At 35.6% G+C, this 26,595-nt stretch overlaps 2 protein-coding genes across 3 annotated transcripts in view; one reads left to right on the top strand and one right to left on the bottom strand.

Annotated features, from left to right (window-relative positions):
* The window catches only part of LOC123549026 (probable ATP-dependent RNA helicase DDX27), a 92,524-nt gene that overhangs the window by 5,082 nt on the left and 60,847 nt on the right, over positions 1-26,595 (bottom strand). Inside the window, exons 16-17 of one of the 2 annotated variants that reach the window (XM_053545729.1) lie at positions 3,728-3,937; positions 433-512 (exon numbers count right to left, since the gene is read on the bottom strand). The exons of the other annotated variant lie outside the window; for it this stretch is intronic. Coding sequence (XP_053401704.1) covers positions 457-512; positions 3,728-3,937 — 266 coding nt within the window. The 3' untranslated portion in view covers positions 433-456. The remainder of the gene's footprint in view (positions 1-432; positions 513-3,727; positions 3,938-26,595) is intronic. 2 annotated transcript variants of the gene reach the window in all.
* On the top strand, positions 13,465-19,981 carry LOC128557716 (uncharacterized). The gene is made up of 2 exons (XM_053545731.1): positions 13,465-14,106; positions 16,687-19,981. Exon 2 carries the CDS (start codon positions 16,688-16,690, stop codon positions 18,836-18,838), a length of 2,151 nt encoding a protein of 716 aa, XP_053401706.1. The 5' UTR covers positions 13,465-14,106; position 16,687; the 3' UTR covers positions 18,839-19,981.

Genomic DNA, 26,595 nt, shown 5'->3' on the forward strand with positions numbered 1-26,595 from the left:
TCTTACAGGTGCGACAGTAGTGTATGATTAACAATGTTTCCTAGCCACCATTATTATCAAAATAAATATTCAGCCTAATCTGAAGCACATAGGACTATCAGAGCACTTTACAAATTCAGAATCTAATTTACAGGACTTAAGGATTTCTACTCAACTCGATTTTGCACCTAGCATAAATTATATTTGTTCATTCAGCCTATATGGCCACAAAATCAAATAACACTGAATTTCTACACACCAGACTGTTGTATTAAACTGAATACTATTAAATAATTCAAAGAATATCTCGGGATGACCATGAAATAATAATTTAATTGCTTTCTTTAAGCAAAATGTGTCCAAACATGTTTTTTTGTAAGAGTACTTAAGTATTCTACAGCACAGACAACTTAAAAACAGTATTAGCACTATGAAAACAAGCTGTTCACATACTGTTTTATTCTGTACCATGTCTTTTTACTTCTTCTTCTGTTTGCCAGATGCCATGTCATATTCTCCTAACCTTAATGCAGCTGTATAAAAAAGACAAAAATGTAAAATGTATTCTTACTATCATCTTTGAAAGTATCATTAAGAATCTGAAATTCTCGAAAATTAAATAATGTTGAGAGGTTGAGATTACTAGCTTACATGGTACATATACAAGAGCACCGCCTTGTAGGTGCAGACGCTCATCTAATTTTTCTGTCTCTGTATAATTGAAATATTGTCCTACCCATGATTATCAAAATCCAAAAGGGGCCATAATACTTGCAAAAAGCAATGTAGTGTTACGGTACTTGCTGTGCAGAATCAACTTTTAATGGCAAATAACTGCTCCAAGTTTTAAAGCAATAGCTTTGACCGTACAGGAGAAAAGTTGACCTAAACGCAAAACTTAACCATGAAATCTGACATTTTCTAAGTCCAAAAGGGGCCATATTTCTTGCAAAAAGAAGGATGGAGTTATGTTTCCTGCTGTGCAGAGTCAGCTTTTGATGAAGAACAAGTGTTGCAAGTTTCAAAGCAATAGCTTTAATAGTTTAGGAGAAAAGTTGACCTAAGCATAAAACTTAACCAAGAAATCGGATATTTTCTAAGTCCAAAAGGGGCCATAATTCTTGCAAAAAGCAGGATGGAGTTATGTTTCTTGCTGTACAGAGTCAGCTTTTGATGGAAAACAAGTGTTGCAAGTTTTAAAGCAATAGCTTTGATAGTTTAGGAGAAAAGCTGACCTAAACACAAAACTTAACCAAGAAATCAGATTTTCTAAGTCCTAAAGGGGCCATAATTCCTGCAAAAAGTAGGATGGAGTCATGTTTCTTGCTGTACAAAGTCAGCTTTTGATGGTGAACAAGTGTTGCAAGTTTCAAAGCAATAGCTTTAATAGTTTAGGAGAAAAGTTGACCTAAACATAAAACTTTACCAAGAAATCTGATATTTTCTAAGTCCAAAAGGGGCAAAGGGGCCATAATTCTTGCAAAAAGCAGAATGGAGTCATGTTTCTTACTGTACAGAGTCAGTTATTGATGGTGAACAAGTGTTGCAAGTTTTAAAGCAATAGCCTTGATAGTTTAGGAGAAAAGTTGACCTAAACATAAAACTTAACCAAGAAATCGGATATTTTCTAAGTCCAAAAGGGGCCATAATTCTTGCAAAAAGCAGGATGGAGTTATGTTTCTTGCTGTACAGAGTCAGCTTTTGATGGAAAACAAGTGTTGCAAGTTTTAAAGCAATAGCTTTGATAGTTTAGGAGAAAAGCTGACCTAAACACAAAACTTAACCAAGAAATCAGATTTTCTAAGTCCTAAAGGGGCCATAATTCCTGCAAAAAGCAGGATGGAGTTATGATTCTTGCTGTACAGAGTCAGCTTTTGATGGTGAACAAGTGTTGCAAGTTTCAAAGCAATAGCTTTAATAGTTTAGGAGAAAAGTTGACCTAAACATAAAACTTTACCAAGAAATCTGATATTTTCTAAGTCCAAAAGGGGCAAAGGGGCCATAATTCTTGCAAAAAGCAGAATGGAGTCATGTTTCTTGCTGTACAGAGTCAGTTATTGATGGTGAACAAGTGTTGCAAGTTTTAAAGCAATAGCTTTGATAGTTTAGGAGAAAAGTTGACCTAAACATAAAACTTAACCAAGAAATCGGATATTTTCTAAGTCCAAAAGGGGCCATAATTCTTGCAAAAAGCAGGATGGAGTTATGTTTCTTGCTGTACAGAGTCAGCTTTTGATGGATAACAAGTGTTGCAAGTTTTAAAGCAATAGCTTTAATAGTTTAGGTGAAAAGTTGACCTAAACATAAAACTTAACCAAGAAACCTGATATTTTCTAAGTCCAAAAGGGGCCATAATTCTTGCAAAAAGCAGAATGGAGTCATGTTTCTTGCTGTACAGAGTCAGTTATTGATGGTGAACAAGTGTTGCGAGTTTTAAAGCAATAGCTTTGATAGTTTAGGAGAAAAGTTGACCTAAACATAAAACTTAACCAGGCAACGCAGACGCAAACGCCAACGCCGATCAAGTGATGACAATAACTCATCATTTTTTTTCCCAAAAATCAGATGAGCTAACAAGTAAGATTTCTTTCTTTCTTTAGCTCTTCGAAGCATAGGTTGAACTATTAGACTCTCCCATTATTCAGCATCAGCGTTGGCATCCCGATTTTGTCAAGTTTTGTATATAAGCTGGTATCTCAGTAACGACTTTTGGGAATGGACTGAAACTTCACACACTTCACTGTGATGGACTAACTTACAATGCACAGGTTCCATAACTCTGTTTTGCTTTTAACAAATTATGCCCCATTTTCGACTTAGCAAATTTTGGTTAAGTTTTTGTACGTAAGCTCGTATCTCAGTACCCACTGACGAGAATGGATTGAAACTTCACACACTTGTCCACTGCGATAAGCTGACATGCATTGTACAAGTTCCATATCTCTGTTATGCATTTATACAAAATTATGCCACTTTTTTAACTTTCATATATGTTCATTTGACAAGGCTGTTGAAAAGTCAAGTGTTGCTGTCCTCTGACAGCACTTGTTGAAATTAGTGTTAAAGGTATCACAATTCAGAAACATTGCAAGTCATTTGCACAATTTAGTTGAGCATTTTAGAAAATGTTCTTGTAAGACTTAAATCAAAAGTTTTAAACATACAGATTTACCTGACTGTAGAGATGAACTTAATAAAAAATTCAATTTATTTGAAAGTTTTAGAAAATGCTTATATTGTGATATAATAGATACACACGTACATGTAATGATACCGGACCTCTCTTATATTATAATATTTTGTACCACACAAATTTTTAATGGCTATATTCATATCTCAATGAATTAAAAATATTCAAAGTATTCTATCTCCTGACATAGAGCATAATAATTAAACATGAAGGTAAGAATAAGAAGATGAGTCACTAGGGATATTTCATAGCTTAAAACCTGCCACCTCAGCATGGTCATGTATTCATCTGATTCTGTATAGGAATCATTTGACAGTCTGCTTTTTTGTAATGAAAAAGAAACAGAATCAACTATAAGCCTGTAATTTTTTTAAAATGGACTAATTCAATGTTCAATTTGGGCAATACCATTTTATTCGAAAGGGTGTTCACTGAAAATTTACTGACTGAATAGCAAACACCATAAACAGCCTACATGGATATGATCTTGGTCTGCACTGGCCGCGAAGGCAGAATCACTTGCTGCCGACAGGCTAAAAGTTAAATAATCATTCCTACTTTTTTCAGCCATTCGTTCTTTTTGTGTCTGGAACCAAACACGTTTCTGGTCAGAATTCATTTCGTCTTTGCTCTCTTCCAGAATTTTCTTTGCTTTATTCATCTGGTTTTCTGTCGCTCGCAATTGTCGTTCCTCTTTCTCCTGTAGCTCAATCTCTTCTATATCTTTCTCCATGGAGCTGATCTTGTCCCGATACTTTGTTATAACATCTAAACGAATGATACAAAATGTTTATTTTCTCCTTGCAGAGACTTTAATTATATTTGACAGCTGTCAAGTTTTTCTCGACAGCTTAGTATTACCCAAACTAATAATTGTCTTGCAAGACAGAGTTAATTTTACAATGAAAGCAAAGAAAACTAGAAGGTGTTTTTGTCACAAAAACATATGTCCCCCCCCCCCATGTATACCTTAAGCTCTGGCGACTGTTACAAAATCTTGATGTAATTGCTTTTTGTGAAAAAAATCACGGTAAGACCCTTATTTTCTATGTCATAGCTTTGTTCATATTCATATTATTCCTATCCAGTTTAACGCCTTCTTTTAGATAGCCAGAATTGGCTAGTTTTCAGGCGGCGAGGATGCCTGGGTTTCAATCCAGTAACGACGGGTTGCTTACCAGTACTCCTCTAGTTGAGTGGGAATTATTGGTTTCACAATTTCCAGCTTCCCCGTCCGGGAATCAAACCCGGGCCGCTTAATTAGGAGTCAACGACCTTAACCACTCGGCAACACCAACCAAATATTTAAGCAAAATCACTGTAAGTGACAAGTGGTTTGAATCATTTTCCGTAGACCAAATCTCTCACCAAAGTTTGTATGGTGATGCTTTTGCATCCCAAAAAATGTGCGTTTTGTTACGTTTAAACGTCCCAACACAGTTAAAATAATGGAACTATCAATAACAAACTTATAATTATCATTCTGTTTCCCTTTTCACGAGCATTCGAAAAGTGGTTTTAGAAATCATTTAATACAAAAAGAATAAGCAATTCATGCAAAAGAATTCTTAAATGTTCACCAGTTGCACAAAATAGCCCTTTGCTAGGCATTGAAATGGAATACGAAAAATCTGAAACATACAAAATTAACAGAAGGTCTCATTGTATATGCATAGCGAGTATCATGGCAATACGAGTATCTTTACTTTTCGACCATTATGGCAACGCCCGACATCAAAGAAGACTGGCAAGCCACTTTAACCCCTGGTCATAATAATTATGATGACTGGGGGTCATAATGTTATAACCTGGGGTCATAATATTATGAGCCCTGGTCATCGTATTATAACACCTGGTCCTTGTAATATCATGACTCCAAAGGGAAAATGAAGAATTGCTATCCTATAGAACAACAAAATATTATCTGTTTTCTTTAAATACTGACCCCTGTTATAATCTGGGATTTTCTTGATATTTCAACACCCCAAATATCTGTACTCCCCAAAATAATCATTGAGTTCGTGGACCGTCAGTATTTAATGAAATGTTCGTATAATGTTGTGAAGTTTGTGGCGGTTCATCATTGTGCGGGTAAACGCGTTCAGATTAACCAGGAACTTGATCTTTTGATACAGAATAAGGTCTAAAATGACCATCCGGTACAGCTTCATGGTCGAGTTTGAGAGGACGGGAGGCGAACTTCGGATCCACAGGTCGTGGGTTCAAAACCCACCCATAACATTTTTTTTCATCAAACTTTATGCCTCTTCAAACCATAAACACATCCTTGTCGATGGACCGTGTCCACAATCATTCCTAGCTTTAAATAAAATTTGGTATAAGCTAAGATTCTACCAATAACCTCTATGTTTTCAATAACTCAATTTTTAGACTTAGTAGTTTACTTTAAGTGAATAGATAAGAAAGAATAAGTTAGAAATAGGAAAATAATAAGAATTATTTGTAAATAAAGCCTTACGTAGGATTTTTTTTACTTGGGTATGATATGGATAAGGGTCCTGGTCGGAAGCCAATAAAGCAGTGACCTTGCGGGATTTATAAATGTTGCAATTTTAATAGCAATCTATACAAGATATTGTGAACCATCGGGTAACGTCGCTTGCAGGGTCATGTCTGGGACTTTGTGGATGCCTGTTAATGACACTGTCCTCTGTAAGACACAATTATCAGGTAAGCTTTAAAGGCAAAGACAATCTTCTATATAAGTGACCCCCCCCCCCCCCCCCCTCACCCAAATACCAGACTTTTTAATCCCCAATATACAAGATCCTGTCTGGTCCAATCTGATAAGGGTCCATAAAACCCCTGTAGACTTGACATGTAGCCTAATTATTGTCAGAGAATCATAAATTTTATTGCCTACAGATAAATTGGTTATTTCCTGTGTTTTGCATTTTATTGATTGAAATGCTGTTTTTTTTGTTGTTTTTTCCAGAATGTACACAAAATTATTTTAATTGATGTTGGGTAATGACCCAGCCAGTTAAATAATAACTCTTATAGCAAAGCAATTCTCACTCCTTTACCATGAAAGAATTACTTAAAACTTAATAAAAGAAATTAAAAGTTTGTTTATTCAATGATTATGATCTTAAAAATCAAAAGTAACAAAATAAAACCAGAAAAAAATGATAAAAATGATAATTGCTGGATTTTATTAGAAATTAAAGAAGCATTCAGTTGCATTTTTTAGTAGATAAAATGGAATATGGACAGAACGATTTTATATATTAAAATACATAATTCCCCTTGTGTTGTCTAAATAACGATTCTTTTATGTATAATAAAATCCAGCAATAAAGAGATCTCATTGTTCAAAATACACATAATTTATTATTTCTAAAAGCTATGTGTCTGAATGCATTTTTGATTAAAAAAAATAGCAATGATGACATTTAATTGTTAAAAAACTTGATTATTGAAAATATGAAAAAATACTGTGTTATCTTATCACTTTGTTCATTTAGCCCTAATTCAATCAAGGTTTCTAAACTTGTTATAAAGGTGAGAACTGATCTGCTATGAAGGTGAGAAATATCACCTGTAATTTATGTACTGCACAGTAGCTATACAGTAGCTATTATGATAAACAGAAGCACGTCTATCAATGGTCCAGCCTTGTGTATTGGCCCTTACCGCCAATACGCAGACCTTATCATTCCCATAGGCCACATACCTGGCATACCAGAATCAGTGTCTTTAAGCTGCTGAACCTGCGATATTTCGAGAATTTTAAAATTTCTTTTTAGCATTAAAATGTGTTTTTCTTAGTATAATTGTTACAGCAAACAAGAGGGCCATGATGGCCCTATATCGCTCACCTGAGTACCATTGCTCTTAATGATAAGATCAAGTTTTGGCATAGATCACATGGGCATACACATTAAGTATCATCAGGATAAAAAAAATTCTTGTTACTGTCCCTTTTGATCTGTGGGTCACATACAAATCAGGGCCAATCTCCATATCAATTTGAGGGTCCTAGATTCAAATGCTGCATTTTTGTACTAGCATAACTATTTCTTAGCCTGGAAGACTTAAATAACATTTAAAACCAATCTCATTAGATGCTGCCGAGGTATATTCATTTACATAAAACGAAAGGAGGTAATTTATCATAAATTCAGTCAAAAGTTATCTACCCTGATTGCCCGACTCCATCTAATGGCATTAATGACATTTCAAATCAGTATCTTCATTGGTTACTGAGATACACCCATTTCAATTTGAAACAAAGGGAGGTAATTTGACATAAAATCAGTCGATATAGTCTCAGTTCAACTAATGACAATAATGAAATTTCAAATGAGTCTTATAAATACTTACTGAAATAAATCCATTTTTATATTAAAAAAATCAGGGGAGGTAATCCTGCATCGGCATATGCATGTAGAAGATACCGAGTACAATCTTAAAGGCCTGAGCTTTAACAACAATGTATAAGAAAAGTATTCTTATCGATAAACATTCAATCAAGAGGTATCGAACATGACTATTACCATGGAAGACATAAATAACCTTTCAAACCAATCTCAATAGAAGCTGCTAGGGATATTCATTTACATAAAATTCTCTTTAAGTACATTAATGATAATTCAAATAAAAACCCTTTTAAATTTAATTTTTCAATAGATGTACGTTTATTTCTTAGCGGGGCCTCTAAGTTATACTGCTGTTATGTTAGCTGTAGACGCAGCAAGCAGCAGAAACAACAACAATAAATATAAGCAATAGAAACACGACAGTGACTTAAATTGATATAGACGGTATGTAAGTAATAGGTTAGATGGGGGGTCAATATTGTATAGATAAAATCGGGGGGTCATTATTTTATAAGGGGTGTCAGTGTTTTATAGAAAAGGGGTCATTATTCTATATAAAATAATGACCGGGGGTCATTATTCTATGAGGGTCAGTTTACAACGTTACACCGGCGACGGACAGACGGCGAAGGCAAAAACAATATGTCTCCCCTATGGAAGAGACATAACTCTTAGGTATTTCATGTCATTTGTCAACAGCATTTCAGTTGTATAAATTGGTGACAATTTAACCTAACCGTTACTCCTGTATCAGTGCTGACTCCTCCACAAGTCATGTGCAATTTCCTCACATGTCATCTGTCAAATCAAGGAAAATATTTACCTTGCTGAGGGATCGAACCTGTGTTCCTTCATGTTATTGTGCACTATTAGGCAACTAACTAACTAGGCAGTCCTTGGAATTAAAGGGGAAAGAATGACTTTAGACATATTTTATTTACATACTTATACCATGTTCACATACTTATATACTTATTACTTGTTTACATATTCATTACATGTTTACATGCATGTTTACACGTTCTTAATACATGTTTATATACATGTACTTATTACCTAAAAATGTAGAATCATAAAACAGAAATAACAAGAGTACCGCCTATGGGTGCCATCACTCATATGCAAGTGCTGGTCAGTATGTAAGAAAAGTGTTATAGTTCAGAATTTCTTAGTACAAAAAGGACCATAATTCTGACAAAATACAGATTAGAGTTATGGTTCTTGACCTACACAGTCAACTAATAATGATAAACAAATGTGCAAAGTTTCAAAGCTGTAGCTCTTATAGGTTTTGAGAAAAGGTGGACCTAAACAAACTAGAGCTATCACTGAAGGTGATGAATGTAACCCCCGCACGCACTGACACAGTACATTGCAATTATGTGGACTGTATGTATATAGACTCTATGTATATAGTATAATAACATAAAAAAACAAACCATAACTCTGCAGAATATTTATCTAAAAGAACATAACATGCACCATGCACAACTAGGGTTGGTACTGATCACTTGTGTGAAGTTTCATAAAATTGTGTGCAAGGGTTCGGGAGATTAGGCGCGCACAAGATTGCATATGCAGAATCTATGTCTATAGTACATAAACAAACAAGAGGGTTATAATGACCCTGAATCGCCCACCTGAGTAATATGACCTACAGGTATCAAATGTCAAACTGATACTAAAATATTAAGAAAGTAGGCCAGTAGGTCACATTCATGGTCACTAAAAGTCAGTTTTAAGATCAGTGTGCAAAACTGTACATGTCACCCAGATTTCAAGGCTGTATCTTAAAAAACAAGACAGTAGGTCGGGGTGGGGCCTCTTTTCACCCCAGGGGCATAATTCGAACAATCTTGTTAGAAATCAACTAGGCAATGACACATACCAAATATCAAAGGCCTAGGCCTTGAACTTTTAGTCAAGAAGATTTTTTAAATTTTTTCCTATAAGTCTATGTAAAACTTGGGACACCGTGGGTGGGGCCTCTTTTCAACTAAAAGGCATACTTTGAATAATCTTGGTAGAGGACCACTAGGCAATGCAACATACCAAATATCAAAAGCCCAAGCCTTCCAGTTTCAGACAAGAAGATTTTTAAAGTTTTTCCTATATAAGTATATGTAAAACTATGGACCCCCAGGGAAAGGCCTCTTCACCCCAGGGTAATAATTTGAAAAATCTTGGTAGAGGACCATAAGGCAATGCTACATACAAAGCATCAAAGGCCTAGATCTTGTGGTTTCAGAAAAGAGGATTTTTAAAGTTTTTTCCTATACAAGTCTATATAAACCATGTGACCCGGGCCTGGGCGGGGCAATATTTGACCGTAGGGGGATAAATTGAACAAACTTGGTAAAGGACCAATAGATGATGCTACATACTAAATATCAAAAGCCCTAGGCCCTGCGGTTTTGAACAAGAAGATTTTCAAAGTTTTTCCCTATATAAGTCTATATTAACCATGTGACCCCTGGGGCGGGGCCATATTTGACCCTAGGGGGATACTTTGAGAAAACTTGGTAGAGGACTATTTGATGATGCTAAGAAGATTTTCAAAGTTTTTCCCTATATAAGTCTAAATAAACCATGTGACCCCCAGGGCGGGGCCATATTTAACCCTAGGGGGATAATTTGAACAATCTTAATAGAGGACCACTAGATGATGTTACATACAAAATATCAAGCCCTAAGCCCTGTGGTTTTGGACAAGAAGATTTTTCAAAGTTTTTCCTATATAAGTCTATGTAAACCATATGACCCGCAGGGCGGGGCCATATTTGACCCTAGGGGGGTAATTTGAACTAACTTGGTAGAGTACCATTAGATGATGCCACATACTAAATATCAAAGCCCTAGCTACTGTGGTTTTGGACAAGAAGATTTTTAAATTTTTTCCTTTCGGTTGCAATGGCAACCATTTCAATTCTTTTGATAGCAGGACACCCAAAGATCATTTCTGTGAAGTTTAGTGTAAATCTGCCCAGTGGTTTTGAAGAAAAAGATTTTTGAAATTTACAATATAGGCATATAGAGAAAATAAGCCCCGCCCCCTGGCGGCCATGTTTTTTACCGAAACAGAATGGCTTAGGCAATTTTGGTAGAGGGCCACCTAGAGATCATTTCTACAAACTATTTTTGAAATCCGGCTAACAGTTTCTGACAAGAACATTTTCAAAGTTTTTCCTTTCGGTTGCCATGGCAACCAGAGTTCTGCATGGAATTAAATTCTTTGGGCAATTTTGAAAGGGGCTACCCAAGGATCATTCCTGTGAAGTTTGGTGTAAATCTGCCCAGTGGTTCTGAAGAAGAAGATTTTTTTACAAATTGTTGACACACGACGCACGACGAACATCGAGCGGTCACAAAAGCTCACCTTGAACCTTTGGCTCAGGTGAGCTTAAAACAATGTCCCATAACTGTGCAGCTTTTTTTTCTGAAAGAACCTAACATGCACAACTAGGATTACTACTACTCACTTGTGTTAAGTTTCATTCAATTGTGTGTATGGGTTCAGGAGATTAGGCACGCACAAGATTGCATACGCAAACTCTATGTATATAGTATAGTAACAAAAAACAAAGTCCCGTAACTCTGCATTTTTTTTCTGAAAGAACCTAACATGGCCATGCACAACTACTGTTGTCACTGATCACTTGTGTGAAGTTTCATTCAACTGTGTCAAGGGGATGTGGAGAGATGGTGCGCACAAGATTGCATATGCAGACTCAATGTATATAGTATAGTAACAAAAAACAAAGTCCCGTAACTCTGCAAATTCATTTTCTGAAAGAACCTAACATGCACCATGCACAACTACTGTTGTCACTGATCGCTTGTGTGAAGTTTCTATCAATTGTGGAAAGGGGATGAGGAGAGATGGTGCGCATAAGATTGCATATGCAGACTCAATGTATATAGTATAGTAACAAAAAACAAAGTGCCGTAACTCTGCAAATTTATTTTCTGAAAGAATCTAACATACACCATGCACAACTACTGTTGTTACTGACCACTTGTGTGAAGTTTCATTAAATTGTGTCAAGGGGATGAGAGTTGGTGCGCACAAGATTGTGTCTACGGACAGACAGACGGACAAACGGACAGACAGACAACCTGAAACCAGTATACCTCCCCCCTTACAACTTCGTTGTCGAGGGGTACAAAAAATTAACCAAGAAACTAAAATTCTGACAAAATGCATATCAGAGTTATAGTTCTGGGCCTACACAGTCACCTAATAATGATAAACAAGTGTGCAAAGTTTCAAATCTGTAGCTCATATAGTTTTTGAGAAAAAGAACAACAGCTGTCACAGGACGCAGCGCGCTCAACTATTTCGATGCTGGATAGTGAAACTGGGCACGTCTGAGGAAGCTGGAGCTGTTTAATGACTCACATGGTAGATGAAGATATTGCCATGGACAATAGCTTGAGTCTGTGTAAAAAAATATTAAGTAATAAGAGAGATAAAGATAAAGTGTATCAAAACACTAAATAAGTATAATTCTAAGCAAAAATGGGGCATAATTAAAAAAATACTGGTGCAAGAGTTATGCACCTTGTGTCATATGATGTGGGTGATGATGTGGAACAACTATTTTAAGTTTGAATCAAATTCTCCGTGACTATTTGATAAACTCTGTGTCTGAAATCATTAGTCCTCCACCTCTGATTCATGTGGGGAAGTTGGCAGTTACTTGCGGAGAACAGGTTTGTACTGGTACAGAATCCAGGAACACTGGTTAGGTTAACTGCCCGCCGTTACATGACTGCAATACTGTTGAAAAACGGCGTTAAACCCAAAACAAACAAACAAACAAATCCATTTAGTAATAACTGAGATAGAGTGAAAGTGCATCAAAACTTTAACCTAAAATTCTAAGTACAAAGGGGGACAATTCATGAAGTATTGATGCAAGAGTTATGGCCCTTATGTCATATGATGTGAGTGATAATGTTAAACGACTGTTTAAAGTTTGAATCAAATCCATTTAGTAATAACTGAGACAGAGTGGAAGTGCATCAAAACTTTAACCTGAAATAGTTAAAGGGAGGATAATTCATGAAATATTGGTGCAAGAGTTATGGTCCTTATGTCATATGATGTGGGTGATGATGAGGAAATCTATTTTAAGTTTGAAGCAAATCCATCGAGTAATAACAAAGATAAAGAGAAAGTGCATCAAAACTTTAACCACGGTGCGGACGCGGAAGGACGCCGACGCGGGACGAGTATGACAGCTCTCCATACTTCGTATAGTCGAGCTAAAAATAACCAAGAAACTCAAATTTTCTAAGTATAAAAAGAGCCATAATTTTGTCAAAATGCATATCAGAGTTATGATTCTTGGCCTACTAAGTCACCTAATGATGACAAAGAAGTATGCAAAGTTTCAAAGCTGTAGCTTTATGGTTTTTGAGAAACGGAGGGCCTAAACAAAAATTTTAACCAACGCCGACATCAAGTGATGACAATACCTTGTAGATTTTTTTTCAAAAATCAGATGAGCTAAAAATCCTATCCCAATCTAAAACAGTTTATCTATAAGATGTTCTAAATATTTTTCAGTGTTTTACCTTGAGGTACAATTCTGGTCTTCAACGGTGTTCTAGCTTTTTTTTACAATTTCCTTCAAAACTTTTCTTTCCTGCTCACCAACAAGAGATACTGACCTGAAAATAACAAATGATATTCATTAAAGAAATATGACCTCTGCTGAAGTATTCTTATGACACTTTACATGTTCAGCATTAAGGGGATAGTGCTAGGACTGGTCAGTCCGGTGTCAGTATAATGTGACTGGGTGGGGTATCATGTCACGTGTCTACGGCGTGATATTCCAGTGAGGCAGCACTATAAAGTTGGGCATTGTGCTCACTGCTACAAGTAGACACCGTCGTTTATATGACTGAAAAATTGCTGAAAAAGACGTTAAACCCGAACACAAACAAACACACACATGTTTCATGCAAACTTGCCATGCTGCTATTTCAGTTCAATGTTAACTCTGAAGTTATTTAATTTTGATGGCATAATATCAAGAATGTGTGGATTTTATATTATGAGGATGAAATATCTAGGATGGAATTTAATATCATGGACTGATGCAAGTGCATAATATCCATGAAAAGTTAGTCCCTTTCAGATGATGATGATTTCACAGTACTAGGCTATGCTGGATAACAAAGTAAGAGAAGTTCCATGCAGTAATAACAGGTTTTGCTTAAACATAGCCAATCTGGCAGGACAAAGGGACTATGCCTGATAATCATTTACTTAGTTTAAAACTGCTATCAAATCATAGGACAGATGATTTACCTGTGTTAGACAATTGTATCTAATCTTATTTGAAGAACAATTACATTGTTAACTGAAACTATCATTTGTAAAAAAGATAACATATTTTAGTATCTAATCAATTTAAGTCTGTAGTGTGCTTTAACCAGTGCAAGTTGATAAACAAACCTTTATCAAATTTTATTGAACGCGTATAACAGATAGACATTCAAAATATGTTTCAAAGTCGAAATCAGAAATTTGGATATCAGATTTTTTTACAAGCGAAGTGACTGCTGCAAGCCAACTTAGAGGTAAACCTTTTTTTAATCAAGGGAATGCAGTAGGAAGAAATTGGCAAATCTTTATTCGTAATTACAACATGTCCAAAACATTGCGAAACTATGCTAATTTCACTTGGGTACTAATTACATATTACTCTGACTTTATCATAGACTCCTAGTTTAAAATCTCAAATTTTAAATTTTAACCACAGTTTTAAAAACAGATAATATTTAAATGAAACTTTAAAGTATCGTAGTTTGTAGCACCCACTAGGGCATGTATGGTTAAAAACTGAATTTAATTTCTGAAAAAGTGTGATTTTTACTTCTGAAGTCGAAATGTGCTCATAGTCACAATGTGCTCATTGTAAAAATGCTTCATTTCACACAAGTAGAAAATGGTAGGTGCTGGAAAATGCAGCTCTTTGATTGATTAGTAAGATTTCCTGGTGTCATGTTAAAATTATGGAATAGCTGTAACTGACTTACAGGTCAGACAGTTAGCAAGAGGGCCCTGAAGGCTCTGTATTGCTCACCAGACCTATTTCTCACCCCAGGTAACCTTGTATCTAATTTGACCTAGATTTCATACACAAACATTTTGACCATGTTTTATGTAACTCAGATAGATCATTAACCAAGGTTTTCAATGATCTGACCTAGTAACATAGTTTTTGACTTGAGGTACCCAACTTTCAGTTCACCTAGTTTCCATACAGACAAACATTCTGACAATGATTTATGATGATCAAGTAGAAAAAGTGGCTTCTACAGTATTAACAAAGTTTTTCTATGATTTGACCTAATGACAGAGTTTTTTCCCAAAGTGACCCAGTTACAAATTTGTCCTAGATTTAAAACAGATAAACATTCTGACCATGTCTCATGAAGGACAGGTAGAAAATGTGGCCTTTTGAGTGTCAACAATGTCTTTCTATGATTAGACCATGTGACCTAGCTTTTGACCAAGATCATTCAGTTTAAAAATAGACGTAGATATTATAGAGACAAACATTCTGACAAAGTTTTATGCAGATCAAGTAGAAAATGTGGCTTCTAGTTTTCTATATTTGACCTAGTGTGCTAAATTTTGACCAAGTAACCCAGTTTTGACCTTGATCTAGATTTCCTAGAGACAAATATCCTAACAAAGAATTATAATGATTACGTAGAAAATATGGTATATGTATCAAGAGTGTTAACATGGTTTTTCTATGATCTGACCTAGTGACAATGAAAATTTCTTATTTTTGGGGTGAACAGAAGGGATGTATAGTCGGCAATATATATACCGGGGTTACGGAGGGGTATAAGGCAGTACATGTACATGCATATATTGTTAATATGAACAAGAGTGCCAGAATGTCACAATATACGCCCGTCATGCAGATGTTACAGTAAAACATATTCTGTATATGTTTGGTAAACAGTAAGCCCAAACTATGCCATGTCCAATTCTAACAACCAGGTTAAAAAGTTTCAAGAATAAGCTATTTATAGTAGTAACAACGGGAAGTCAGTCCACAAGACCTTAACCTTGACCTCAGACATAGGGACCTGGTTCTTTCACATGACACTCCGTCTTATGGTGGTGAACATTTGTGCCAAGTTACATCAAAATCCCTCCATGCATGAAGAAGAAATGCTCCGGACAAAGTTGTCATTCTTGTATCTGACTTTTGACCTCTAAGTGTGACCTTGACATTTGATCTAGGGACCTGGTTCTTGCGCATGACACTCCGTCTCATGATGGTGAACATTTGTGCCAATTTACATCAAAATCCCTCCATGCATGAAGAAGAAATGCTCCGGACAAAGTTTGTAGACGCCGCCAGCACGCCACCCCGCCAGGGGCATTCCCAATATACGTCCCATCTTTCAGAAGGGCATATAAAAATGATACATGTATGTCCTGACAATACGGGATATTTCACTTCAAAGTAATACTTGTTTAAAGTTTGCCCCAGATCCATAAAAAACTGTAAGTGGAGTTGTTCTGCAAGCCTTATATCAGTACTGGGCAATATGAAACATTCTGTAAAATTTGAATGGGCCATAACTCCTAAACTGGTCATGGTACATACACATCCTGAAGACATGCACAAGGTCACTTCATATTGATACATTCCTGGTAATTTGCTACAGTTCCCTGAAAACTGTTGGAGTTATCTGGACAAGTCTTATATTAGTATTGCATAACATACAGCACCCTTTAAAATTTTAAAGGGTCATAACTCCAAAACCAGACACAGTACATTCATCTCCTGAAAATATGCGCAAGTCACTTCACAGTGAAATTTTTTTGTAAGTAAATCCCTTGAAAACTGTAAGAGGTAAGATTTAAGGATAAATGGAAGGACAGATAGATGGACAGAACAATAAAAGTGCCGCTTCCCCACCACCCTCCTCATCCCTGAATTTTTTTTTGGAGCATAATATTACTGAATCTAGAATGGAGAAAATACGAAAAGACTATTAACTTGGTAAAAATTTAAAGCAATTGTTTCATGGAAGGACACTTCACAAAATATTATCACAGTAACTCATCGTGACCCTTCGGCTACAGGTGAGATAAGAATAACTTTTTAGTAATCCTTTTCATGATTTCAGAATGTCACAGACTCCGAATAAATCTCAAATTATATCAATGAAACTGTCTGAAGTGCTGGGTGATATTGGCGTTAGTGAGAAAATGGTGATGAAGAGGAGAAGGACATTTATGTTGATGGAAGCTGTTGAGAACACTACTCTCAGATTACTGGGCAAGGACATCAATAGCTATAATTTTGGTAGTCAGTCAGAGGGTTCTACAACAATGGAGCTTAACTCAGACATTGATACACTCTATGCTTATCATAATTTGAATGTGATACAGAACTTGAGTGAGTGGAAACCTGAAGCCCAGAATATACTCATGGTCCAGGATGAGACCACACCACCTGGTTATTGTCTTTTACAATTTTTGCAGAAAGATGTTCCTCTTCCCATCACTGCAGTAAGACGGGATGAAAAACATGTTGTTGTAGATGGAAAAGGAAGGGTGTTGATGAAAAACACTTTTTTTGATCACTTAGGTGTAAATTATGATGGCAAAAATGGTCCTGCACATGTTTATCAAGGAAATGCGCAAACAAATGCTCAAGATAATGTTTCAGCACGGTATTGTAAATCATGGCCTACAGAAGCCAAACCTTGGTTACTAAAACAAGGTATCGGAGGATGGCCTACCGAGGACATAAAGAGATACTGCAAAACTACAGGATGTTTTGTTGTACCAGTAGGCAGTACAAGTGGTAAGAATGAGGAACTCGAATGGAGAATATCGACTTCCCATGCCGAGAGATGTCTGATGTTCAGTTTAAACATTACACAAATTAGATGTTACGTCCTCATGAAGATGATTCTCAAAACATTCATAAATCCTGAGTGTAATGATGTCATCACAAGCTTCATGTGCAAAACTGTTTTATTTCATTATATTCACAATACAAAGTCAGCTGAATGGCAGGCAGACAATTTACTTCAATGTTTAAAAAGCTGCCTTTCAAAACTGCAAAATAATGTTGAGAATGGAAACTGTCCACATTTCATAGTTCCTCAGAACAACCTCTTGAAAGGAAAAATTTCTGCATCAGTTAAACCTAAACTTACTGCAATCCTGCAGTCTCTCATGGACAGATGCACTGATGGAGATTTACTGCAGAGTATTACTATTGACTGCCTTGGCTTGAGATATATGGTAAAGATGGGGATATTACCAGACATACTATTACATAAAACCATTCAGCATTACAATTCCCCGTCCAGAATTCACGGAACGCTACTAGGGGTTATTGCTACACTCCTAAGCATTTATCACGTTGCTCTTTTAAAAAATATAATGGAAGGTGGAAATGAAATAGAGCAAAGTAGATCATTTGTTGATACTCTTGTTAGAAGGTATGATGGGATGGCCCTAAGCAGGTTGGAAAAATCTGCATACATACTTCTCATACCTTTCCTTTGTTCATCATTAGCATCTGCTATTGCCTCTCACGACCTTGACATTAACAAAACTATATCCTCACACGCATTGGCCTTGTTTTCAGCTGGCTTAAACTCTGATTTATCATCTGGTAAACTGAAGCTTACATCAGCATTATACTGTTCAGGAGATATGGACAGAACAGTGTGTATTCTCCAGAATACTGAATGCGAGTACGATAAGAAAAATGTGGAAACTATATGTAAATGTTGGAAAAAACCAGTGACATACATACATGTAAGACAGGGATTCTTTGATAAAGCCAGTACAGGAAGTAAAGAACTAATCAAATATATCACATCCTTTTGTGTAAGGTTCTTACCTTGCGAAATGAAGTGTGTTCCACATGAACTACGCTATGAAATGTATAGATCTACACAAGAAGACATGTTTCACAGAAATGAAGACAAAGACTACTGGATGGACTGGGCTGTGGTGGATTCGCTCCCTTACCTCTACTTCCTGCAGTACAAAACTTTTGGCCATCTTCAGAAAGCAACAGAACAACAAAGGGCTCTTACAGAACTCATTCAGACAGTTGAAACAGAACCAAACCTGGGTCACAGGGAAACAGCTTTAAACTTGATAGGACAATGCATGGAACAAGAGAACCGTCAAACTGATGCTCTAAACTTCTATGTAAGATCTCTAAATACGCGTGAAAGAAACAATGTGGCAAAGATACATATTTGCAGATTACTTAATATTTTAATCAATGGAAAAGTTGCAGACAAATAGAAGAAGTAACATGAAATACATATAGAATGGAAGAAAGACAGGCATTTATCTAAACATATAGAAGCTGAAGAATAACAGACAACTGGAATAGAAACCAACGAAATTACTGACAAGTGGAACACATACTGGAGAAATAACAGACAAGTTGAAGAAGGAAAACAGAAGAAATATCAACAGATTTGTATAGAAATCAAAGAAATAACAGGCAATCTTACAAGATATCAAAGAAATTACTGGCAATATTTACAGGTACAAATAAAAACAGAAGAAAAATAAATAGATCGGTATAGAACTCAAACAAATAACAGGCAATCTGAATAGATATAAGAGAAGCTATTGGCAAAATGTACACATACTGCAGAAATAACAGGCAATTTGGGAAAAACAGAAGAAAAATAAATAGATTGGTATAGAAATCAAAGAAATAACAGGTGATCTGAATAGAAATCAAAGAAATTACTGGCAATATATAGACATACTTAAGAAATAACACACAAGTTGTAAAAAACAAAAGAAACATCAATAAATTGTATGGAAATGAAAGATATAACAGGCAATTTGAAGTCAAATTGGAGATGCAACAGGCAAGTTGCCAAAAAAAAAAAGAAATAAATAAAAGGCAATTCGTAAAGAAATGGCAGAAATAACAGGCAATTTTTACACGAAAGAAATAACAGAACTAAACTGATGAAATCACTGCAGTGAACAAAATATTAACTTTCTGCATTAATACAGTATTGTTGGTGACTAATATTTTCATGGATGCTACGGTTGCTTCAATCCATGAAAACAATTAGAATTCCCATATGTTATCTCTGAAAATTGGAAATGAATTAATTTCTGTCATGACTACAACCAAGAAATGTTGTACCAAAATAATTTTACATACGTTGTGTATACCACTGTCATGTTCCAATAGGGTAGTGTGGTTTAATAACACGAAAGTTTTTGTTTAAGTAAACCACTTGTTTATTAGGGGCTACTTTTATTTTTATGAATCGCATTTCCTTTAAGAATACAGGCACTAAAAAGTTTATATGTACATGAATGTAAAGAAAGTCAATTGCTTCACAAATTCAGTGGCAGGGTACAGCTTGGAAATTGAAAAGTTAATAGAAACCAAATAAAAATGATTTTTTTCTTCTTCTTTGTTGTCTTGATTATGGGTTTTCACCAGTTTATTATGGAAAACTATTGCATCCTTAATACTGTTGTCATGTGACCTCTTGAATGATTTTGCATCAAGAGAACACAGTCAGACCAGTGCTGAAGACAACCCAACTGAAAATTCCCTCGAGTCTCGAAATTTCAATATCCGCAATGTATTTAAACTCTGACAGAAGACTACTTGCAAACAAAAATGATTTGAATTTGTCCCCCACCACCCCACACACACACACCAACACGAACCGTCCACCCCTAAGATGGTCCTTAACTTATAAATAGGTTTGTCAAGTAGTTCTCAAGTTATTGATTGAAAATGGTTTTCCATGTTCAGGCCCCTGTGACCTTGACCTTAGATGGAGTGACCCCAAAAAACAATAGGGGTCCTATACTGCATAAGCCCTACCACCCTAGTAAGTTTGAACGTTCTCCAGTTATTGATCGGAAATGAAGTGTGACGGACACACAGACTAACAGACAAACAAACTGGGCAAAACAATATGTCTCCCACTACTATGGGGATGGGGGGAGGGGGGGGGAGGAGGGAGGAGACATAATGATTACATTACTTTCAGTGCATAACTATATGCTCCATTGTTCAATCATACAGGCTTTTAAATCAAGTCATTATACTGTTAAATCATTAATATTTATGAGGAACCAATTTTTACAGTTTTCGTGGTTGCGTCAATCAAAGAAATAAAATCCCAAGGAACAACTAAAATTTCCATCTACTAATATATGATCTTCTAAGGTTGATATCAATGAATTCATCAAACGAAATAGCCATTTTGACGCAAACCATGAAATTTCACTTGCTACAAAAACATCAAACGATCAGTAGAACTGACACAAGTCCTGAGATGTTACCTAAACTGTAAAGTTAAACAATTACCCATTAAACATCATTTTCCCATGGGAGATTATCTGAGTTTGCGAGAGATTGCCGTGGAGTTCCCCAACATTTATTCCCAACAATCCTAACACCAGATACATTATGTCAATTATGTATGCTTGTTTCCACATGGTCTGGAAAAGTTCTTGCCAAAAGTGCTAAAACAGAATATAAGTGTCCGTTAAAAGAATCAATACAAAATATATTTATTTGCATAAATCCTTCTATCGACTCCTCCTGTGAAATCATTAATTTTTGTGGAAGACTAATTTTGAATTCATGGATTTTGCTGTTGAGTCAATCCATGATATAAAATCCCAACAAACAGTAAAATTCCCATTCATTTCATGTTCAAAGGCCAAAATCCACATTTACCAGTTAATCCCCACAAAATAGCCCTTTGGGCCCAAATCACACAAACTTATAACCTTTAGCCTGCTGGTGGCAAATGATTCTGCCTTTGCATCCAGTGCAGACCAAGATCAGCCTGCACATTCGAATCGTGCAGTGCAGGCTGATCATGGTCGGCACTGTTCGCTATTCAGTCAGTAAATCTTCAGCGTACACCTCTTGAATAATAGATGGTACTGCCCAAATTGAATGACTGACCAGTACATTTTAGAAATTTAGCAGGGTAAAGGTTAAACAATTTCACAGTACTTTTATGTCATATTTATATATTATTAGGTCAGTGTGATTGTAAGTATTGCTTAAAGTTTCTTTGACATGAACATAGCACACTTTCTATACCAGCTGTCTTTTCTAATAACATACATTCATATTTTACAATGAATACATTTCAGAGACATGGTTTGGCCCTGGGCCTACACAAATACATAGATTACATACTTCAATTCTTCTGACTTACAATTATATTTAATAAATTAGGTTAAAACTTCATTCAAGATGACTATGAGAGTAATGATAAGAACAATCCCTGTAGTTATTGATCGCGGCCGATGAGCCGCGATCATATTGAATAGGACAAGTATATGCGCGCTGGGAAAAGTATTTCATGATGGACCTGTGAATTCTTTACTTATGGGTGAAACAGGTCTCATAAGCGTAAATACGACTAGCTTCTACTGATTATAAAACATACCGTACGATTTGTTGTGAATTAACTGTTGTTGTACTTTTAGTAGTTCAACCGCCACCCTTGTTTAAGAGCAACATTTAAAAAACACGTTTTTTTTTCATCCTCAAGTAATAAGTAAGTAGACTCGCCCAGTTTAATCAATCTAGACGCACAATCTAATTTTATACATAGAGCGCGTACTTCAACCGATTTACATTCGGAACATTTTCACGTGTTTCGGGCTTTATCGTATGTTTAACATGGGATTTTTGAACCGTCCAAAGATGTTGGAAATGTTTGTCTCATTGTTTATTTTTTTTATAAAACTGTTACTGCTTTCATTGTCTACCACTTTTTTTCCACCCTTGCCTGAAAAAACAGTAATGAGTTTGTACACTGTTCAGACAATTGTGCTCTGTTGAAATTTAACCAAACACAAGTTACCTGCATAAACAGAAAGCATGATATGTCACCATGCGCAGATCCAGAAGAGGGGGGGTGGAGGGGGGGGGTCGAAAAAGGCAACATTAGGACTGCATGTAAAGTATATGCGGCTGCTGCTACATAGGACCCCGACATAATTCATCTTATTTATCTAAAAGAAACTAAGAATTTTACCTTCAAGAAAGCTTGATTTTATCATTTTCCCAAATTTAACAGTTTAGTCCAGAATGCAAAAAAATGAAGTGCTAAATTTCAAAATTTCCAGGTGGGGGGGGAGGGGCAGGGGATCAGATCCCCCCTCTGAGAAAATTGGCTGTGTCAGTGCATGGTCACTATACCTGTCCAGTACTGGACATTATGGTAAACGCTTCTTTCCTGCACAACTGACAATTTCGCAACTTCTGTCCGGTTTCTACAAATTTCTGGCCGCGATAAACCATTTGACTTGTTTACTATAGATATATATATCTTTAAAAAGCTTAAGACTTAGTGTTAACATAATACACCAGAAATGTTAACTATACAATGACTAGGTAAAGATCACTGGCAAAGACTTCCAAACAAGAGAAATGTAAGTTTGCTTCTTAACAAAGTTTTATCTTCTCAAACTAAATTTAAACGTAACTTTGCCATGTTTACTCTGTGTTGTTATATTTTCTGTGGTTTTGAGACCACAGAGTCCATTTAATTTTATATTTCCAAACTTCTGCTTAAACCAGTGCTTGGGGGCATGAGAGATGTTGCACTTTTCAGCAACTCATAAACATACTCAGTAATGAGTCTGCTATTATTCTGCTTGGTTGTGTTCTATGTTTCCAAGGGATCTTCTTCATAAAATTCAGAGAAACAGAAATCAATCCTATATAGAATATTTGGAGACATACCTGCAACAACAGCTTCCCTATCACCCTCTTTGTTTGCCCTAATCCTGATGAATTCCTGTCTAAGACCTAAGGCAGTATCTTCGTTCTAGTTGATAAATATTTTCACCGGTTTGTTGGGTGATACAGCAGCCAGATCTTTTACCTTTAACAATGTTGTAGACAAACTACTCCTTCATTACATAAATATTTAAATCAATTTTCAAAAACTAATAACAAATAAGTTTTATTCTAGTAATGTGAAGCAGGGTATTTTCAGCAATGTATAATCAACAAATCTTGATTGCAGCCAATGGACCATCATTTAACTTGAACAGTGCAAAGCTCAGCTACTGATACTTTTTACCTCACTTCTTCAAGCTGGCTGGATGACTTCCTCTTAGAAAACCATTCTGAATGCAAAGCCTGGATTCGAACCCACAGGTGATGGGTATAAGTAAACAGAAGTCAGCAGCTTTTACTACTCTCTTACTAGAGATATTAATTTTTTTTTTTGTTCTGTTTAGATTTACACTGACACAATTTTGGTCATATGGCAACTTTTCCAGCTTTTCAAGGTGCGCCTCTGATAGCAATGCTACAGGATTTTTTAATCCAATTTTAATCCTCATTTTGACTGCATTTCCATATTATATAAAGCCACTGGATGCCAAAAAACCTTATTTTGGACCAAAATGTGCAAAAACAAATTTTTGGTGACGTTTTTAGATAGAACAGGGTCAGGCTCGTAAATGTGCCTTATTTCAGAAATTGCCAAAAAGTGACCTCACTATTTTTAAAAACAACATGACAAAGTTTGCTCAAAGTTAGCCACCCAAAACACTTTAAAGGAAGTATTTTTTAATATTTTTGGAGTATTTTCATTTTAGATAAATAAATTATGGTAAAATCATCCCCTAAAAGGTCTAAAATGCGTCATTCAAAACATGTGAAAGTGACAAAAATGTCACTGTCTTAAAACAGTACTAATGTTTCACATTGACCTGTTATGACCAAAGAAACGCAGTGCAAATATTACCAATACTGAAACTTTTACTAACCTTTAATAGTTGCCCTTGACCTTTGACAATAAGTTCGCCTTGACCTTGGACTTGTATGTAATGATAATGGAATTCTTCTCTGGGGAACCTTGAACATCTCTGAAAATTTCTGAAACAAATGAAAATTATTTTATATATTTTATATTTTTAATTTTAAACACCCCCACACACACACATAAGTTGTAACGGTAATTAAAAAAATTAATTGTACAGAAAATAGAAAAAAAATTCATGTAAACAATATCAGTTAATTTTAATTCTCTCACTGAATTTGGACAAAATAAAGAGTTCAGAAAAAATAATCACCTAGCTATAGACTGTCTTTCTGGGGGAAAGTTCAATTTGTCTATTTTACTGTGTTTTTTTCCCTGTAAAGAGAAGTTGTATTCAAAATCTGTAAATTTTAAACAAACAATTGGGTATTTTGAATTTTTTAAAAACCCCAGGCTAAAAAGAAGTATTAAATGTTTTGCAGAAAGCCCAACGGTAACATCTTTAAGTTAAAATTTTAAGGCAAAGATCTTTAAAGTTAGAATTAAAACAAGAGTCTTGCCAGATCTCATTCTGTAATGCTCCCCTGGCCATGCCCCCAAAAGTTTGAAAATTTTTTACATGTATTAGGTTTTATCCTAATTGACCCCTGTTTTGATGTTTAAAATTTTAAGATCATTTTTATAAATTTTCCCTTATATAAATGAAATGGACCGCGCACGAGAAAAGGGTGTCTTTTGGAATTTTTTTTTTTATTTTATGATCAGTGTAGATCTAGGCGTCATGTGCTCCATGTACTTAAAAATTTGGGGGAAAAAATCTTTTTAAATAAACGGTATTGTGTGATTTATTATGAAACGTACTCCAAAATTTTTTGCAAAACCCAAAAAAATCCAAAAAACAACTTTTCTCTTGAGACAGTAAAAATGTAACCTAGAGTTATTAGGTGCTAAAAAATCATCTTAAAAATTTTTGCATGCAAAAACAATAACAGGTCATGCAAAAAAAACAACAAAAAAAAAACAAAAAAAAAATTGAAAATAAAGGAACTGAAAAACCCTTAAATCTGATTCTACTGACGGGGCAACCTTATAGATCTTGGTCAACGGGATGACGATCCCCGGGTGATCTAGTTCAATGATTAAGAATATATGAAATCAGTATTAATGGGTTTAAAAAAGGCCCAAAACAAAACTAAGCCCCTTTTTTGTTCTGTGCAAAACTGATATCTATCCCTTTGCCATTTTAAAAGGGTTAAAATCAATTATAAACAAAAATATTACCCCCCTTTAAAACTTAATCAGTTACTCCTTATATCCAACCCTGTGCAAAATATTTTAAAAAGCCTGCAGCAATAAATGAACCAGTTCTTGCTTATCGAGGAGTGCTTATTTTTGAGAAAACAAAAAGGAATGTTTAATTTCGCAAAAAAACCTAATGTGGTAACTGCAAGGAATTTGGGAAAAAAATGCTCAAATTTGGACAAAACGCAATTGGAATAAGCTGAACTGGGAGTGGATCCAACGGGGTAAAGATAAACTTAGATGGAAGCGTCGGGGATTTAAAATCTGTAATGAATGATGCTGTAACTGGATTGAAAAGAAAGGAGGAATCGTAACGGGAAACTGAAGCTCAGCTGTAACGGGAACGTCTAACTGGAAAACCCTCAACGGCTCTGGTAGTATCTTCAAATCGCCATTTTGTAACCCTCAAGCAGTTTGATGTGTAAACGCTTCTCCGTCATACCCCCATTATACCAGTCTGGATAGCTTGGTCCCAGGGATATACTCTCCCAAATATGTACTTCTTGGAAAGAGCTGAATTCGTTTTCCAACTAATAATGGAGCATTGTTTAGCCCGTTATTGAGGGCCCTTTGGTGCTTCATTCAAAGTTTTTTAAAATTTTCCCAATGATTTCTTTTATAAAAGTAAATTCCTTTTCTTGCTTTTTGAACCTGTTGGGTCTTTATGTTTTTGTTCAAACCCAAATCCCCTAAATTTGAGCTCCCACTTAAAAGCTTCCCTTTTTTCGGGGTCACTATGAATTTTCCAAGGGCCTTGTTTTTTGGGTTTTTCAGTCGGGCCAAAGTTCATAATATAAAATTTTTTAAAAAATTTCCTCTTTTTGCTTTTTCTTTTTTTCTTTTTTTCCTTTCTGTCAGCCCTTTTTCAGCAAATATCCTTCTTTTTTGCTCTTTTTTTTCCTGCATATTTTAAAATGTCTCCCTGTTTTTTCTGCCTCCTTTCTACTTTCTTTCATTGTT

Source organism: Mercenaria mercenaria, chromosome 6, assembly GCF_021730395.1.
Source record: "Mercenaria mercenaria strain notata chromosome 6, MADL_Memer_1, whole genome shotgun sequence".
Lineage (NCBI taxonomy): Eukaryota > Metazoa > Mollusca > Bivalvia > Venerida > Veneridae > Mercenaria > Mercenaria mercenaria.